This window comes from Pseudophryne corroboree, chromosome 4 (genome assembly GCF_028390025.1).
Source record: "Pseudophryne corroboree isolate aPseCor3 chromosome 4, aPseCor3.hap2, whole genome shotgun sequence".
Taxonomy (NCBI): domain Eukaryota; kingdom Metazoa; phylum Chordata; class Amphibia; order Anura; family Myobatrachidae; genus Pseudophryne; species Pseudophryne corroboree.
The window spans coordinates 668,082,727-668,100,501 of NC_086447.1; the positions used below are offsets into that span (position 1 = coordinate 668,082,727).

The 17,775-nt window shown below is 46.5% G+C and overlaps 1 protein-coding gene across 1 annotated transcript in view; it reads left to right on the plus strand.

Moving 5' to 3' along the window:
* IGF2R (insulin like growth factor 2 receptor) overlaps positions 1-17,775 on the plus strand; it is a 490,127-nt gene that overhangs the window by 120,258 nt on the left and 352,094 nt on the right. Inside the window, exon 5 of the mRNA XM_063917832.1 lies at positions 9,156-9,288. Within this exon, the coding sequence (XP_063773902.1) occupies positions 9,156-9,288 (133 nt within the window). The remainder of the gene's footprint in view (positions 1-9,155; positions 9,289-17,775) is intronic.

The following is a 17,775-nucleotide window of genomic DNA, read 5'->3' on the forward strand; positions in this document are numbered from 1 at the left end:
TACATATGCACCAGAGGATACGTCTGTCACCGAAAGCAAGGATTTCGCTCCTCCGGTGGCTGCAACAACTTCACATTCTGGAGGGCTGAAGGTTTGGAGTTCAGGACTAGATCCTTCTAACCACGGATGCAAGTCTAAGAGGTTGGGGAGCAGTCGCTCAAGGGGAAACCTTCTAAGGGAGGTGGTCAAGTCTGGAATCCCTTCTTCCGATAAACATCCTGGAGCGAAGCGGCACACCTTCTACAGGATCGGGCTGTTCAGGTGCAGTCGGACAATGTGACCACAGTGGCCTACATAAACAGACAAGGCGGAACGAAGAGCAGGGCTGCAATGTCAGAGGTGACAAGAATCCTCCTCTGGGCAGAAAGGCACGCTGTAGCGATGTCAGCAATCTTCATTCCGGGAGTAGACAACTGGGAAGCGGACTTCCTCAGCAGATACGATCTCCATCCAGCACAGTAGGGCCTCCACCCGGCGGTGTTCGAGGAGGTAACCGGTTGGTGGGGGGTTCCTCACATTGACATGATAGCCTCCCGCCTCAACAAGAAGCTGCGGAGGTACTGTTCCAGGTCGAGAGACCCACAAGCAGTAGCAGTGGACGCACTGGTAACACCGTGGGTGTTCCCGTCGGTGTATGTGTATGTCCACTTCCTCTCATTTCAAGAGTTCTATAGCTTGTAAAAAGAACAAAGGTTCTGGCAATCCTCATTGCTCCAGGCTGGCCAAGGAGGGCTTGGTACGCGGATCTACTGGAACTCCTGCTGGAAGATCCAAGGCCTCTGCCTCTTCGGGAGGATCTTCTACTACAGGGGCCATTTGCTTATCAAGACTTACCACGGCTACGTTTGACGTCATGGCGGTTGAGTGCCAGATCTTAGCTCGGAAGGGTATTCCGAGCGAGGTTATTCCTACCCTGATACAGGCTAGGAAGGGGGTAACGTCTAAACATCACCATCAAATTAGGAAAAAGTATATGTCTTGGTGTGAATCCAAGAAGTTTCCTGCGGTGGAGTTTCAACTTGGATGGTTTCTCCTTTTCCTGCAAGCAGGGGTGGATTTTGGCCTGAGATTGGGCTCCATCAAGGTCCAGATTTCGTCCTTATCCATTTTCTTCCAGAAACAATTGGCTGTCCTCCCTGAGGTACAGACCGTTTTGAAAGGGATTCTGCACATCCAGCCCCCTTTTGTGGCGCCAACGGCACCATGGGATCTGGATGTGGTGTTGCAGTTCCTGCAATCGGATTGGTTTAAGCCTCTACAGGAGGCTGATATCAAGTTTCTCACATGGAAGGCGGTCACTTTGTTGGCCTTGGCTTCTGCTCGACGTGCGTCGGAATTGGGGGCTTTGTCCTGTAAAAGTTCCTATCTGGTTTTCCATGAAGATAGGGCAGAACTCAGGACTCGTCCACCGTTCCTTCCTAAGGTTGTGTCGGCTTTTCATATCAACCAACCTATTGTGGTGCCAGTAGCTACTGACTCCGCAATTGCTTCAAAGGCCTTGGATGTTGTGAGGAGTTTGAAGATTTAGGTGAAGAAGACTGCTCGTCTCAGGAAATCTGACTCTCTGTTTGTCCTCTATGATCCCAAGAAAATTGGGTGTCCTGCCTCTAAGCAGTCGATTTCTCGCTGGATCAGATTCACCATCCAGCATGCCTATTCTACGGCAGGATTGCTGTGTCCAAAATCGGTTAAGGCCCACTCTACTCGTAAAGTGGGTTCTTCCTGGGCGGCTGCCCGGGGTGTCTCGGCCTTACAGCTTTGCCGAGCAGCTACTTGGTCTGGTTCGAACACGTTTGCTAAGTTTTGCAAGTTCGATACTTTGGCCTCTGATGACCTCAAGTTTGGTCAATCAGTTCTGCAGGAGCGCGCGCTCTCTTCCTCCCGTTCTGGTAGCTTTGGTACATCCCCATGGTCCTAATATGGACCCCAGCATCCTCTAGGACGCAAGAGAAAATAGGATTTTAATTACCTACCGGTAAATCCTTTTCTCGTAGTCCGTAGAGGATGCTGGGCGCCCACCCAGTGCTTCTTTATCCTGCAGTGGTTATATTGGTTCAGTACTACCTGGTTCCTAGGTAAGTTCTGTGTTTGTTCCTGTTTCAGTACTGTTTCAGCTGTTGCTGAGTTCTCCGGCCTGTTGTGTGAGCTGGTGTGAATCTCGGCACTAATTCCTTCTCTCGAAGTATGTCGTCTCCTCGGGCACAGTTTCTAGACTGAGTCTGGTAGGAGGGGCATAGAGGGAGGAGCCAGCCCACACTATTAAACTCTTAAAGTGCCAGTGGCTCCTGGTGGACCCGTCTATACCCCATGTTACTGATATGGACGCCAGCATCCTCTACGGACTACGAGAAAAGGATTTACCGATAGGTAATTAAAATCCTATTTTTCTTTCCCTGAGGATGATAGGAAAAAGTGGGAAAACCCACCTATAGTAGATGCTTCTGTATCTAGACTGTCTAAAAAGGTGGTGTTACCTGTCCCGGGGTCTACCGCTTTGAAAGAACCGGCAGACCGCTGTCACGATCCGGGTAACTGGACGCCATTTTCTACCAGTTAGGTGTCTTTTGAGATTGGCTCAGTGTGCCAGGGCCGGGTCATAACTATGTTTTGTTTCACATTTCATTTGGTGTTACCTGCAGCGCTGGCTCAGCGGCTTTCTTAGCGTTTCACTTATCGTTAGTATGGCGGTCTCAGTCCCGCTGCAGCCGTCACCGCCGCACCCGTGATCTTGCCGCATGGAAGCTGAGTGTGGCGTCCTCTGTGTGCCGCGGCGGCCGCCGCCATCCCTGTGGCCGCTGTGTGTGTGTGGGAGAGCCTGGAGTCTTCTGCTGCTGCGGTCACCGCTGCCATTGCTGTTTGGCACATGATTCTTCAGATCATCTTTCCCCTTCAAACTCTGTCATGGGCACAGCCATGTTGGATGAAATCACATGTCACTCTTCTCACCATTCTGCAGTGCTGCTGGTGCCTGTGTGTGATTGTTAGCCAATGCCTGCTCTCCAGCAGTTATAAATATCCAGTCCCAACACCCAGAAAATTGTCAGTGCTTCAGTTGTCTTCCCAGTGATTCCAGTCTTCAGCTTCACTAGAGACTTTCCTGTGGTTACACTCTGCGGTACATCCTGACTCTCATACTCTGCGGTGTAACCTGACTCTCCTGTGATTACACTCTGTGGTGCAGCCTGACTCTCTTGCTATTGCACCCTGCGTGGCAGAGTGTATGCCTCGGCTTCCAGCAGCTTTTCTCCAGTGGTACTTTGCTCTCACTGTTTTCAAGAATCTGCTATTACAGTCAAGTGCTATTTCTACGATCCCTAGCATCACTTAAATGCTTTACCTACGATCCCTAGCATCACTTAAATGCTTCATCTACGATCTCTAGCATCATAGAGCACTTTAAGCTAACCTCTAGTTACTGGTATCAAACCAGTAGGGACTCAGAGACTTTCTTTGACGGTTATTGTTTTGTTGCTCCTTCTAAGACTTTATTATTTAATAAAAACCTTAAAGTTACTTCCAGTTGTCGTGGTCACGCCTTCGGGCTTGGTACTGCAGCTCCTGCGCTTGTCTAGGAGTCCCATCTCACCTCCTAAGTTTAGATACCTGTTAGCCCCTACAGCTGAGGCTTCCCACTACCAACACCAGCCCTCAGTTGTAACAACCGCAATATTGAAACTACGCTCAAATCCATATACACTGCTTCAGGAGTGGCGTTAAGGCCCACTATTGCCTGTGCATGGTTTTCTAAAGCCATTGTAAAGTGGTCAGGACTTAGATTCTATGGATAGAAGTTACATTGAATTGTTTTTACGTAACATACAGGATTCTGCGAGTTTCATGGTGGAGGCCATGAAGCACCTGGGTAATCTGACTTCAAGTACGTCGTCCATGGCTGTCTCAGCAAGCAGGGGACTCTGGCTACGCAAGTGGTCTGCAGACGCGGAATCCAGGAGAAGTGTGGAGAACCTACCCTTCACAGGTCAGGCTCTATTTGGGGAAGCATTGGATGCGTGGATCTCCACGGCAACCGCTGGTAAGTCAACCTTTCTTCCCTCAGTCCTTTTGGTCTGCAAAAGCTATTAAGTCCAAGACTCCTACCACTTTCTTCAGGGGTGGACGAGCTAAATCCCAAAAAAGGCACCTGCAGGTTCCCAAGACCAGAAACCTGCCTCTGTGTCCTCAAAATCCTCAGCATGACGGTGGACCTCCCTGCCTGGAGAACGGGCAGGTGGGAGCGAGGCTCAGACGTTTCAGTCACGTCTGGGTGTTGTCCGGTCTGGATTCCTGGGTACAGGATATTGTGTCCCAGGGGGACAACCTGGAGTTTCAAGAGATCCCACTCCACAAGTTCTTCAAATCAGGTCTGCCAGCTTTGCTCTCAGACAGGGCTATCCTTCAGATGTAATTGTTCCAGTTACACCTCATCTGGTAAACCAGGGTTACTATTCAAACCTCTTTGTGGTACCGAAACCGGATGGTTCGGTCAGTCCAATTTTGAACCTGAAGTCGCTAAACCCTTATCTAAGGGAATTCAAGTTCAAAATGGAGTCTCTGAGAGCAGTGATCTCAGGGCTGGAGGAGGGAGAGTTTCTGGTATCCTTGGACATCAAGGATGCATACCTTCACATTCCGATTTGGCCACCACACCAGGCTTATCTCAGATTTGCGCTGTTGGACTGTCACTATCAGTTCCAGGCACTGCCATTCAGCCTCTCCACAGCACCAAGGGTGTTCACCAAGGTAATGGCAGAGATGATGATCCTCCTCCGCAGGCAGGGGGTGAATATAATCCCTTATCTGGACGATCTGCTGATAAAGGCATCTTCCAGGGAGATGTTGTTGCAGTCCATTGCTCTCACGACTCGACTGCTCAGGGAACATGGATGGATCCTGAATCTTCCAAAATCACATTTGGAGCCGACAAGGAGATTGTCTTTCCTGGGGATTATCCTTGACACGGAAGTGCAGAGGGTATTTCTACCGGTGGAAAAGGCGTTGTTGATCCAAAGTATGGACCCGTAATGTCTTGAAGCCTACCTGAGTATCGGTTCATCAGTGCATTCGCCTTCTAGGAGAGATGTTTGCCTCCTAGGAGGCTCTTCAGTACGGAAGATTTCATGCACGGTCCTTCCAACTGGACCTCCTTGACAAGTGGTCAGGATCTCATCTGCGCATGCAACAGAGGATACGTCTGTCGCCGAAAGCCAGGATTTCACTCGTATGGTGGCAACAATTGCCTCACCTTCTAGAGGCCGCAGTGTCGGGATTCAGGACTGGATCCTTCTAACTACGGATGCAAGTCTCAGAGGTTGGGGCGCAGTCACCCGAGGGGAAAACTTCCAAGGAAGTTGGTCAGGTCTGGAATCCAGTCTTCCAATCAACATTCTGGAACTAAGGGCCGTATACAACGGTCTTCTACAAGAGGCGCATCTTCTACGAGATCGAACCATTCAAGTGCAGACAATTTATCGACGGTGGCCTACATAAACAGACAGGGCAGAACGAAGAGCAGGGCTGCAATGTCGGAGGTAATATGAATCATCCTTTGGGCAGAAAGACCCGCAGTGGCTCTGTCAGCAATCTTCATTCCGGGAGTGGACAACTGGGAAGCGGTCTTCCTCAGCAAACAGGATCTCCATCCAGGAGAGTGGGGCCTCCATCCGGAGATTTTCATGGAGGTGACAAAGCTTTAGGTTGTGCCCCAAATAGACATGATGGCCTCCCGTCTCAACGAGAAACTTCGTAGATACTGTTCCAGGTCAAGAGACCCACCAGCAGTGGTGGTGGACGCCCCGGTGACTCTGTGGGTGTTCCAGTCAGTGTACGTGTTTCCTCCACTTCCACTCATTCCAAGGATTCTAAAGCTCATAAAGAGAACAAGAGTTCAGGCTATCCTCATTGCTCTGGACTGGCCAAGAAGGGCTTGGTACGTGGATCTACTGCTGGAAGATCCGAGGCCTCTTCCTCTTCGGGAGGACCTACTGCAACAGGGGCCGTTTGCTTATCAAGATTTACCGCGGCTACGTTTGACGGCATGGAGGTTGAACGCCAGATATTAGCTCGGAAGAACATTCCGAACAAGGTTATTCATACACTGATACAGGCTAGGAAAGGAGTAACGTCTAAACATTACCATCGCATTTGGCAAAAGTATGTATCTTGGTGTGAATCCAAGAAGTTTCCTACGGTGGAGTTTCAACTTGGACGGTTTCTCCTCTTCCTGCAAGCAGGTGTGGATGTGGGCCTACGCTTGGGATCCGTAAAGGTCCAGATTTTGGCCTTATCCATTTTCTTCCAGAAACAACTGGCTTCCCTCCCTGAGGTTCAGACTTTCTTGAAAGGGGTTCTGCACATCCAGCCTCCCTTTGTGCCACCTACGGCACCCTGGTAACTTAACTTGGTGTTACAGTTCCTCCAATCGGATTGGTTCGAGCCTCTACAGGAGGTTGATGTCAAGTTTCTCACGTGGAAGGCTGTCACGTTGTTGGCCTTAGCTTCTGCTAGACGTGTGTTGAAGTTGGGGGCTTTGTCTTGTAAAAGCCCCTACTTGATCTTCCATGAATATAGAGCTGAGCTCCAGCAATTCCTTCCAAAGGTTGTGTCGGCTTTTCATATCAACCAACCTATTGTGGTGCCAGTTGCTATGGACTTCTCAATTCCGTCAAAGTTCCTGGATGTTGTAAGGGCTCTGAAAATCTATGTGAAGAGGACTGCTCGCTACAGAAAATCGGACTCTCTGTTTGTCCTGTACGATCCCAAGAAAATTGGGTGTCCTGCTTCTAAGCAGACGATCTCTCGCTGGATCAGGGTCACTATCCAGCATGCATATTCTACGGCAGGATTGCCGTGTCCAAAAATATGTTAAGGCCCACTCTACTCATAAGGTGGGTTCTTCCTGGGCGGCTGCCCAGGGTGTCTCGGCTTTACAGCTTTGCCGAGCGGCTATTTGGTCTGGGTCGAAAAACGTTTGTTAAGTTTTACAAGTTCGATACTTAGGCCACTGAGGACCTAAAGTTTGGTCAATCAGTTCTGCAGGAGCCTCCAAGCTCTCCCTCCCGTTCTGGGAGCTTTGGTACATCCCCATGGTACTAATATGGACCCCAGCATCCTCTAGGAAGAAAATAGGATTTTAATTACCTACCGGTAAATCCTTTTCTCGTAGTCTGTAGAGGATGCTGGGCGCCCGCCCAGCGCTTCGTGATCCTGCAGTGGTTACTTAGTTCAGTACTGCTTAGTTCTTGGTTAAGTATTGTTTTTCTTACTTGCTTAAGTATATTGCTCAGCCGTTGCTGAGTTTTCAAGCTGGTTACCTTGGTTTGCCTTGTATGTGTGAGCTGGTGTGAATCTCGCCACTATCTGTGTAAAATCCTTCTCTCGAAGTTGTCTGTCTCTTCGGGCACAGTTTCTAGACTGAGTCTGGTAGGAGGGGCATAGAGGGAGGAGCCAGCCCACACGATCAAAGTCTTAAAGTGCCCATGGCTCCTGGTGGACCCGTCTATATCCCATGGTGTCTCCGTCGACAACGCCGACACCTGACTGGATGGATATGTGGAATGTTTTAAGTGCTAATGTAAATTTATTGCACAAAAATTGAGAAGGAACAGCCAGGGAGTCAAGCCATGTCTGTCCCTATGTCGCAGGGGCCTTCAGGGTCGTAAAAGCGCCCACTATCCCAAATAATAGTCACAGATACCGACACGGATTCTGACTCCAGTGTCGACTACGATGATGCAAAGTTACAGCCAAAAGTGGCTAAAAGTATTCGATATAAGATTATTGTAATAAAAGATGATTTGCATATCAAACCCCCTGTCCCTGACACGAGGGTACACATGTATAGGGTAAAGAAACCTGAGAAATACTTTCCCCCATCTCATGAACAAGTTATTGAAAAGGCTTGGAAATCTCCAGACAAGAAACTACAGATTCCCAAAAATGGATTCTTAGGGCGTATCCTTTCCCGACTAAGGACAGGATACGGTAAGAATCTTCCCCAAGAGGGAAAAAAGCTTGGACACGCTTATCCAAAAAAGGTAGTGCTGCCGTTATGGCTACCCTCAGGGATCCTGCTGATCGCAGACAGCAGGCTACCTGGAAGTCCATTTACAAAATCTAGTACCTTACTCAACCTGGCATTAGTGTCGGCTTGGGTTTGTAGCGCTGTAGCAGCAAGGATAGGTACCTTGGTTTGCCTTGTATGTGTGAGCTGGTGTGAATCTCGCCACTATCTGTGTAAAATCCTTCTCTCGAAGTTGTCTGTCTCTTCGGGCACAGTTTCTAGACTGAGTCTGGTAGGAGGGGCATAGAGGGAGGAGCCAGCCCACACGATCAAAGTCTTAAAGTGCCCATGGCTCCTGGTGGACCCGTCTATATCCCATGGTACTAATATGGACCCCAGCATCCTCTACGGACTATGAGAAAAGGATTTACCGGTAGGTAATTAAAATCCTATTTTTTCTTTTTTTGAACTTTTTTCATACTTAACGATCCACGTGGCCTACGATTGGGAATAGTAACCTGTGCCTAGCCTAGCGTAGCGAAGCGAGGCACCTTGCCCGAAGCATGGCGAGCAAAGCGAGCCATGCGAGGGAACACGGTGCAGTAATTGGGGTTCCCGGTCACTGTACGGAGAAAATGACACAATTTTTTTTTTTTAAACTCATGTCCACCTTTTGACCTGTCGACCCTTAAATCCTTCTCGACCTAGTTACTGTCAACCAATACTGGTCGACCTAGACACTGTCGACCTTCCATACCACACCCAATGGAATTTATAGCAGAGGATGTGCCACATTGGGCGTCCTCAGCTACATCTTGTAGCAGCAAGACACCTAAATGCTTTGTACATACATGGGGAAAGTGAATCTTTAGTGTTAGCATGTATTTATAAGCTCTACAATAATCTTGGATGTCAATGACATGTAATCCTATAGAGAACATGTTTACTTAATCTTTCCATGTGTATTTTTTGAGTCATATTTATATGCCTTATTGATTCTGAAGTCAACGTGACAGCTAAACACAACTGTAAACATGAACATTTTTGTTACTAAATATCGTATAAAGTAAGGTGTAAAAACCTTGTTGCAGAAGTAAAGTATTGGCTGACAACATCACTAATAAAGTTAACAAATTTTTTACAATTCTTTGGTCAGGTTCCCTGCTATATTTTTGACACTGATTACAAGAAACATGATTTGAATCCACTCATAAAGACCTCCGGTGTATACTCCGTGGATGACTGGGATACTGAAGCTGACTTGTACATAAATATTTGTCGAACTATTGGTAAGTGCTTATTATATCTTTTATTATTCAGTGTTTTTCTTGAATTTTGTTTTTAAAAGAGTTAAAACTAATGCAGAACACAGACAAGCAATCATATGAGACTGCTGAACAACCAAATCATTCCTAATCAAGTTTAGGGCTGAGAAATAACGTCCACGCTATATAACTAAAAAGCTAATAATTGAGCAATTTGTTCATACAATGACAACATTTTTCAGACTGCAAGATCCTGATGCAGAACTAGGAGCTCAATGGGGGGAAAGAGGGGGGGGGGGGGGGGGAGTTTTACTTACTGAAAATTCGGTAAAAGAAAATTTTCTTAGACACCATAGTGGTTAGCCTCAGTAAAATTACTAAATTGAGTAAATCCAATGTTTTGTCGGTGCAGTTTACATAATGTAAACGGTAAGAGATGATAAAAGTCTGTTGGCATAACTGTTTCTCAGACTGCATAAAAAACATTTGAGATGTGATCCTGGGTAAAGTATTGGCACGTGGACTTCCGGTCAAGAATCCTTCAGAAAGCCTTGTATTTTTCTGAACTGTAGTGATGGCTAGAACAGCATGTCATAGCATGACATATAGATAGATATTTAGCCAGCTGCAGTCCCCGACACTGCATTTTTCTCTTACGTCCTAGAGGATGCTGGGGACTTCGTAAGGACCATGGGGATAGACGGGCTCCGCAGGAGACATGGGCACTTTAAGAAAGACTTTAGGTCTGGGTGTGCACTGGCTCCTCCCTTTATGCCCCTCCTCCAGACCTCAGTTTGATACTGTGCCCAGTGGAGACTGGGTGCTTTTCAGAGAGCTCTCCTGAGCTTTCTGACAGAAAGTATATTTGTTAGGTTTTTTATTTTCAGGGAGCCTGCTGGCAACAGACTCCCTGCATCGAGGGACTGAGGGGAGAGAAGCAGACCTACTTCTGTGAGTTTCAAGGCTCTGCTTCTTAGGCTACTGGACACCATTAGCTCCAGAGGGAGTAAGAACACCGGTCTCACCCTGGAGTTCGTCCCGGATCCGCGCCGCCGTCCTCCTCACAGAGCCGGAAGATAGAAGCCGGGTGAGTATGAGAAGAAAAGAAGACTTCAGAGGCGGCAGAAGACTTCATGATCTTCACTGAGGTAACGCACAGCGGTGAAGCTGTGCGCCATTGCTCCCATACACCTCACACACGGCAGTCACTGTAAGGGTGCAGGGCGCAGGGGGGGCGCCCTGGGCAGCATATAAACCTCTTTTCTAGCAAAAATAGTATATATACAGCTGGCCACTGTATATATAGATATAAGAGCCCCCGCCAGTTTTCAGTATATTTGAGCGGGACAGAAGCCCGCCGGGCTTCTCCCTCAGCACTCACCAGCGCCATTTTCTCCACAGCACAGCTGAGAGGAAGCTCCCCGGACTCTCACCTGCTTATACCACGGTTAAAGAGGGTTTTAAAGAAGAGGGGAGCACATAAAAAGGTGCATATATACATTTATATAAGCGCTACTGGGTAAACATATGTTTGTGTTTTTTCCTGGGTCATATAGTGCTGGGGTGTGTGCTGGCGCATTCTCTCTCTGTCTCTCCAAAGGGCTTTGTGGGGGAACTGTCTTCAGATAAGAGGATTCCCTGAGTGTGTGGTGTGTCGGTACGCGTGTGTTGACATGTCTGAGGTAAAAGGCTCTCCTAGGGAGGAGGGGGAACAAATGAATGTGGTGTCTCCGTCGACAACGCCGACACCTGACTGGATGGATATGTGGAATGTTTTAAGTGCTAATGTAAATTTATTGCACAAAAATTGAGAAGGAACAGCCAGGGAGTCAAGCCATGTCTGTCCCTATGTCGCAGGGGCCTTCAGGGTCGTAAAAGCGCCCACTATCCCAAATAATAGTCACAGATACCGACACGGATTCTGACTCCAGTGTCGACTACGATGATGCAAAGTTACAGCCAAAAGTGGCTAAAAGTATTCGATATAAGATTATTGTAATAAAAGATGATTTGCATATCAAACCCCCTGTCCCTGACACGAGGGTACACATGTATAGGGTAAAGAAACCTGAGAAATACTTTCCCCCATCTCATGAACAAGTTATTGAAAAGGCTTGGAAATCTCCAGACAAGAAACTACAGATTCACAAAAATGGATTCTTAGGGCGTATCCTTTCCCGACTAAGGACAGGATACGGTAAGAATCTTCCCCAAGAGGGAAAAAAGCTTGGACACGCTTATCCAAAAAAGGTAGTGCTGCCGTTATGGCTACCCTCAGGGATCCTGCTGATCGCAGACAGCAGGCTACCTGGAAGTCCATTTACAAAATCTAGTACCTTACTCAACCTGGCATTAGTGTCGGCTTGGGTTTGTAGCGCTGTAGCAGCAAGGATAGGTACCTTATCGACGGAAATTAATACCCTGGATAAGGATACCGGTTTATAGAACCTGGGTCATATTAAAGATGCTGTCTTATATATGGGAAATGCTCAAAGAGACATTGGCCTACTGAGTTCTAGAAATCACCGCTATGTCGATTTCTGCTAGACGAGTCCTATGGACCCGGCAATGGACAGAAGGCATATGGAGGTTTTACCTTACAAGGGTGAGGAAATGGTTGGGGAAGGTCTCTCGGACCTGGTCTCCACAATTACGGCAACTGAATAAAATTTTTGCCATGTATTTCCTCACAGCCTAAGAAAGCACCACATTAACACATGCGGTCCTTTCAGTTATATAAAAACAAGAGAGTACGAAGATAGTCTTTTCTTGCCAGAGGTAAGGTCAGGGAAAACAAGCTGCCAACCACAGCTAGTTCCCAGGAGCAGAAGTCCTCCCCGGCCTCTCTAAAATCCACAGCGTGATGCGGGAACTCCGCTGAGGGAGTCCGCCACAGGGGGGGCACGTCTTCGACTGGTCAGCCACATCTGGGTTCACTCACAGGTGGATCCCGGGGTGATAGAAATTATTTCCCAGGGTTACAAGCTGGAGTTCGAACAAGTGTCTCCTCGCCGGTTTCTCAAATCGGCCTTAACAGCTTCTCCCCCAGAAAGGGAGCGACTGTTAAATGCAATTCACAAAGTGTATCATCAACAGGTGGTGGTCAATGTTCCCCTACTTCTACATCAGAAGGGATAGTAAATCAACCCTGTTAGTAGTCCCGAAACCGGACGGTTCGGTCAGAACTATTTTACATTTAAAATCCTTGAACCTATACTTGAAAAGGTTCAAGTTCAAGGTGCAATCGCTCAGAGCGGTCATCGCCAGCCTAGAAAGGGGGAGATTTTATGGTATCCCTGGACATAAAGGATGCATACCTTCATGTTCCCATATATCCACCTCATCAGGCGTACCTAAGATTTGCGGTACAGGTTGTCATTACCAGGGTTTTCCACCGAGGATTTTCACCAAGGTAATGGCGGAAATGATGGTGCTCCTGCGCAAGCAGGATGTCGCAATTAGTATCACTTTTACTGAAGGTGTTACAGCAACACAGCTGTTTTCTCAATATCCCGAAGTCGCAGTTGATTCCTACAACTGGTCTGACTTTCTTGGGCATGATTCTGGATACGGTCCAGAAAAGGGTTTATCTGCAGATAGAAAAGGCTCAGGAACTCATGACTCTGGTCAGGAACCTATTAAAGCCAAAACAGATGTCAGTGCATTACTGCACTCGAGTCCTGGAAAAGATGGTGGCGTCATACAAAGCCTTCCAATGGGACCTACTGGCAAGTGGTCCGAATCACATCTACAGATTCATCAGTTGATCGCCCTGTCCCCCAGGGCCAGGGTATCTCTCCTGTGAGGGTGCTCACCTTCTAGGAGGCAGCAGGTTCGGCATTCAGGACTGGATTCTGGTGACCACGGACGCGAGCCTCCGAGGTTGGGGAGCAGTCACACAGAAAAACTTCCAGGGTCTTGGGTCAAGTCAAGAGACTTGTCTTCACATCAACGTCCTGGAGCTGAGGGCCATATACAACGCCCTTCGTCAAGCGGAGACCTTGCTTTGCGACTTACCAGTACTGATCCAATCAGACAACATCACTGCAGTGGCTCATGTAAATCACCAGGGCGGCACAAGGAGCAGAGAGGCAAGAAGCCACCAGGATTCTTCGCTGGGCGAAAAATCATGTAAGCGCACTGTCAGCAGTGTTCATTCCAGGAGTGGACAACTAAGAAGCAGACTTCCTCAGCAGACACGACCTGCATCCAGGAGTGGGGACTTCATCAGGAAGTCTTCACACAGATTGCAAGTCAGTAGGGACTGCCCCAAATAGACATGAGGACGTCCTGCCTCAACAAAAAGCTGAAAAGATATTGCGCCAGGTCAATAGACCCTCAGACGGTAGCTGTGGACGCCCTAGTGACACCGTGGGTGTATCAGTCGGTCTATGTGTTTCCTCCTCTTCCTCTCATCCCAAAGGTGTTGAGAATAATAAGAAATAGAGGAGTGCAGACAATACGGAAGAAGTCCATCTGGGCCGTTTTCCTTCACTTCCTATAAACTGGAGTGAATTTGGGCCTAGAATTAGGCTCCATTAAGGTTCAGATTTCGGCCTTATCCAATTTGTTTCAAAAAGAATTGGCTTCTCTCCCAGGAGTACAAACTTTTGTGAAGGGAATGCTGCATATTCAGCCTCCTTTTGTACCTCCGGTGGCGCCTTGGGACCTTAACGTGGTGTTGAGTTTCCTTAAGGCGCACTGTTTTGAACCACTTAAAATGGTGGAGTGAAAATATCACACTTGAAAGGTGGTCATGTTGTTGGCCTTGGCTTCTGCTAGGCGAGTGTCGGAATTGGCGGCTTTGTCTCATAAAAGCCCCTATCTGTTTTATTTTTATTTATTTTTTCCATGGATAGAGCGGAATTGCGGAACCGTCCTCAATTCTTGCCTAAGGTGGTGTCATCTTTTCATATGAACCAACCTATTGTCATGCCTGTGGCTACGCGTGACTTGGAGGATTCCGAGTCCCTTGATGTAGTCAGGGTTTTGAAAACTTACGTAGCCAGAACGGCTAGAGTCAGAAAAAACAGAAGCACTGTTTGTCCTGTATGCAGCCAACAAGGTTGGCGCTCCTGCTTCAAAGCAGACTATTGCTTACTGGATCTGTAACACGATTCAGCGAGCGTGAAACGGCTGGATTGCCATTACCTAAATTGGTCAAGGCCCATTCCCCTAGGAAGGTGGGCTCTTCTTGGGCGGCTGCCCGAGGGGTCTCGGCTCTACAGCTGGGCCGAGTGGTTTCTTGGTCGGGTTCAAACACCTTGCGAGGTTTTATAAGTTTGATACCCTGGCTGAGGAGGACCTCCTGTTTGCTCAATCGGTGCTGCAGAGTCATCCGCACTCTCCCGCCCGTTTTTGGAGCTTTGGTATAATCCCCATGGTCCTTACAGAGTCCCCAGCATCCTCTAGGACGTAAGAGAAAATAAGATTTTAAACCTACCGGTAAATCTTTTTCTCGTAGTCCGTAGAGGATGCTGGGCGCCCGTCCCAAGTGCGGACTACTCCTGCAAGACTTGTATATAGTTTTGCTTACATAAGGGTTATGTTATAATTTTCATCGGTCTTGGACTGATGCTATGTTGTTTTCATACTGTTAACTGGGTAGTATATCATAAGTTATACGGTGTGATTGGTGTGGCTGGTATGAATCTTGCCCTTGGATTAACAAAAATCCTTTCCTCGTACTGTCAGTCTCCTCTGGGCACAGTTTCTCTAACTGAGGTCTGGAGGAGAGGCATAGAGGGAGGAGCCAGTGCACACCCAGACCTAAAGTATTTCTTAAAGTGCCCATGTCTCCTGCGGAGCCCGTCTATCCCCATGGTCCTTACGGAGTCCCCAGCATCCTCTACGGACTACGAGAAAAAGATTTACCGGTAGGTTTAAAATCTTATTTTTTTCCTTTTCATCTCTTTTTCCTCCTCTCTCTCTTCAGCCATCCCACCTCTTTTTCTCCTTCTCTCTCTATGGTCGCTTTCTCCTCCCAATGACTTTATCCTTTTCTCTCCCACTTTTCTCCTGCTGTTCTATCCTTTCTTGCCTCTTCTCTCTCTTCATCTCTTCCCTGTATTCTCTCCCCCCCCCTCCCCGCTCTGTCTCTGGCCTATCTGTGCCTGCATTTTTCTTTCTCTCTCTCTCTCTTTCTTTCTCTCTTTTATTCCATTTCTTTTTCTTTCTCTTTTTCCTTCTCTTTTTCTTTGTCTTTCTCTTTTTCTTTTTCTTTCTCTTTCATTCCATTTCTTTCTCTTTCATTCCATTTCTTTTTCTTTCTTTCTTTCTTTCCTTTCTTTCTTTCTTTCTTTCTTTCTTTCTTTCTTTCTTTCTTTCTTTCTTTCTTTCTTTCTTTCTTTCTTTCTTTTCTTTCTTTCTTTCTCTCTTTCTTTCTTTCTTTCTTTCTTTCTTTCCTTTCTTTCTTTCTCTTCTTCTTTCTTTCTCTTTCTTTCTTTCTTTCTTCTTCTTTCTTTCTCTCTTCTTTCTTCTTCTTCTCTTTCTTTCTTTCTTCTTTCTCTCTTTCTTTCTTTCTTTCTCTCTTTCTTTCTTTTCTTTCTTTCTTTCTTTCTTTCTTCTTTCTTTCTTTCTTCTTCTTTCTTTCTTTCTTTCTTTCTTTCTTTCTTTCTCTCTCTCTCTCTCTCTCTCTCTCTCTCTCTCTCTTCTTCTTTCTTCTTTCTCTCTCTTTCTTTCTTTCTCTTTCTTTCTCTCTCTCTTTCTTTCTTTCTTCTTTCTTTCTTCTTCTCTCTTTCTTTCTTTCTTTCTTTCTTTCTTTCTTTCTTTCTTCTCTTCTTTCTTTCTTTCTTCCTTTCTTCTTTCTCTTCTTTCTTCTTTCTCTTTCTTTCTCTCTCTCTTTCTTCTTTCTTATCTTTCTTCTTCTCTCTTCTTTCTTTCTTTTCTTTCTTCTTCTTCTCTCTCTTTCTTTCTTTCTTCTCTCTTTCTCTCTTCTTTCTTTCTTTCTTTCTTTCTTTCTCTTCTTTCTTTCTTTCTTTCTTTTCTTTCTTTCTTTCTTCTTCTTTCTTTCTTTCTTTCTTTCTTCTTTCTTCTCTCTCTCTCTCTCTCTCTCTCTCTCCTCTCTCATCTCTCTCTCTCTTTCTTTCTTTCTTTCTTTCTTTCTTTCTTTCTTTTCTTTCTTTCTTTCTCTTTCTTTCTCTTCTTTCTCTCTTTTTTTATTTTTTTTATTCTGTTTATTTCTCTCTCATCCTTAGCACTTTAGAGGTATATGTGGGAAACTCATGAAATATATTAGTGCACCCAAACCCCTGAAAGTAAAGATGCACATACAGTCATATATGTTCACTACATGTGGCTAGAGAGCCATGAAACTGAAGAGTAGTTTCAATCAATGAAGTAAAAAAAAAAAAAAAGGAAATTCATTTATAATATGTTAAACTTAAAAAGATTACATAATACTATTAAACTTACAAAATATTATTAAAATTATACAGATACACATACACAATTGATTTGATACAAATAGCAATCCTCAGTTTTCAAAGAACCAAACACTATTTAGAAACTGGATACTACCCACAGTCCTGATATTAACCCTGAATACTAAGTTCTGCTCCCAAGAAGTTAAAGTAGTAATGACTTATTAATACGTTAATATAAATACTTTAACAGACTAATCCTGGATAATACATATAAATTTCATATTAAACCGTTACCAATGGATTATATCATGGTGCTGACGAAATGGTTAATTAGACCTTAGGTAATGATATGTATGAATAAGTATACAAGGAATGTTTCAGTTTAGTTTTCTCTTGCATCCTAGGAGGATGCTGGGGTTCCATTTAGTACCATGGGGTATAGACGAGTCCACTAGGAGCCGCTGGTACTTTAAGAGTTTAATAGTGTGGGCTGGCTCCTCCCTCTATGCCCCTCCTACCAGACTCAGTTTAGAAAATGTGCCCGGAGGAGCCGGTCACAGCTAGGGGAGCTTCTAGGAGTTTTCTTAGTTTTATTGTTTTCTAGAGTTTATTTTACAGGGAGGCTGCTGGCAACAGTCTCCCTGCTTCGTGGGGGGTAGTAGAAACCAACTTAATGGTTCTCTACTCCGCTGACAGGACAACTGAGCTCCTGAGGAAACTGATCGCAAGCCCACGAGGTGACACCGCTCACTCCCGCAGCCACGGCTGCCACCCCCTAACAGAGCCAGGAAGATAGAGTGGTGAGTACGGCGCCGGCGTCCCGGTTAGTGGGTCGCCGGCGGGTATGGCTGCACAAGGGTGGGAGCACAGCTCTGACAGCTACATTCCAGGAAGGCTCAGCAACATACACTGTATGCACTGTTGAGGGGCGTCCTGAGCCAGCGCGAATAAACCCTACACACGCAGCTAACAGGGGCTAACCCCACTGTTAGCACTAATACCTCAGGCCAGTATAAATAACAAAGCGCGGGAAGCCGCAAACTATGGCAGGGGGCGGGGCTTCCTCTCAGAGTGGATCCAGCAGCTACCAGTGCCATTTTCTCCCTGCAGATCTTCGCCTGGTAGGGCGCGGTGTGCTGGTTCTGTT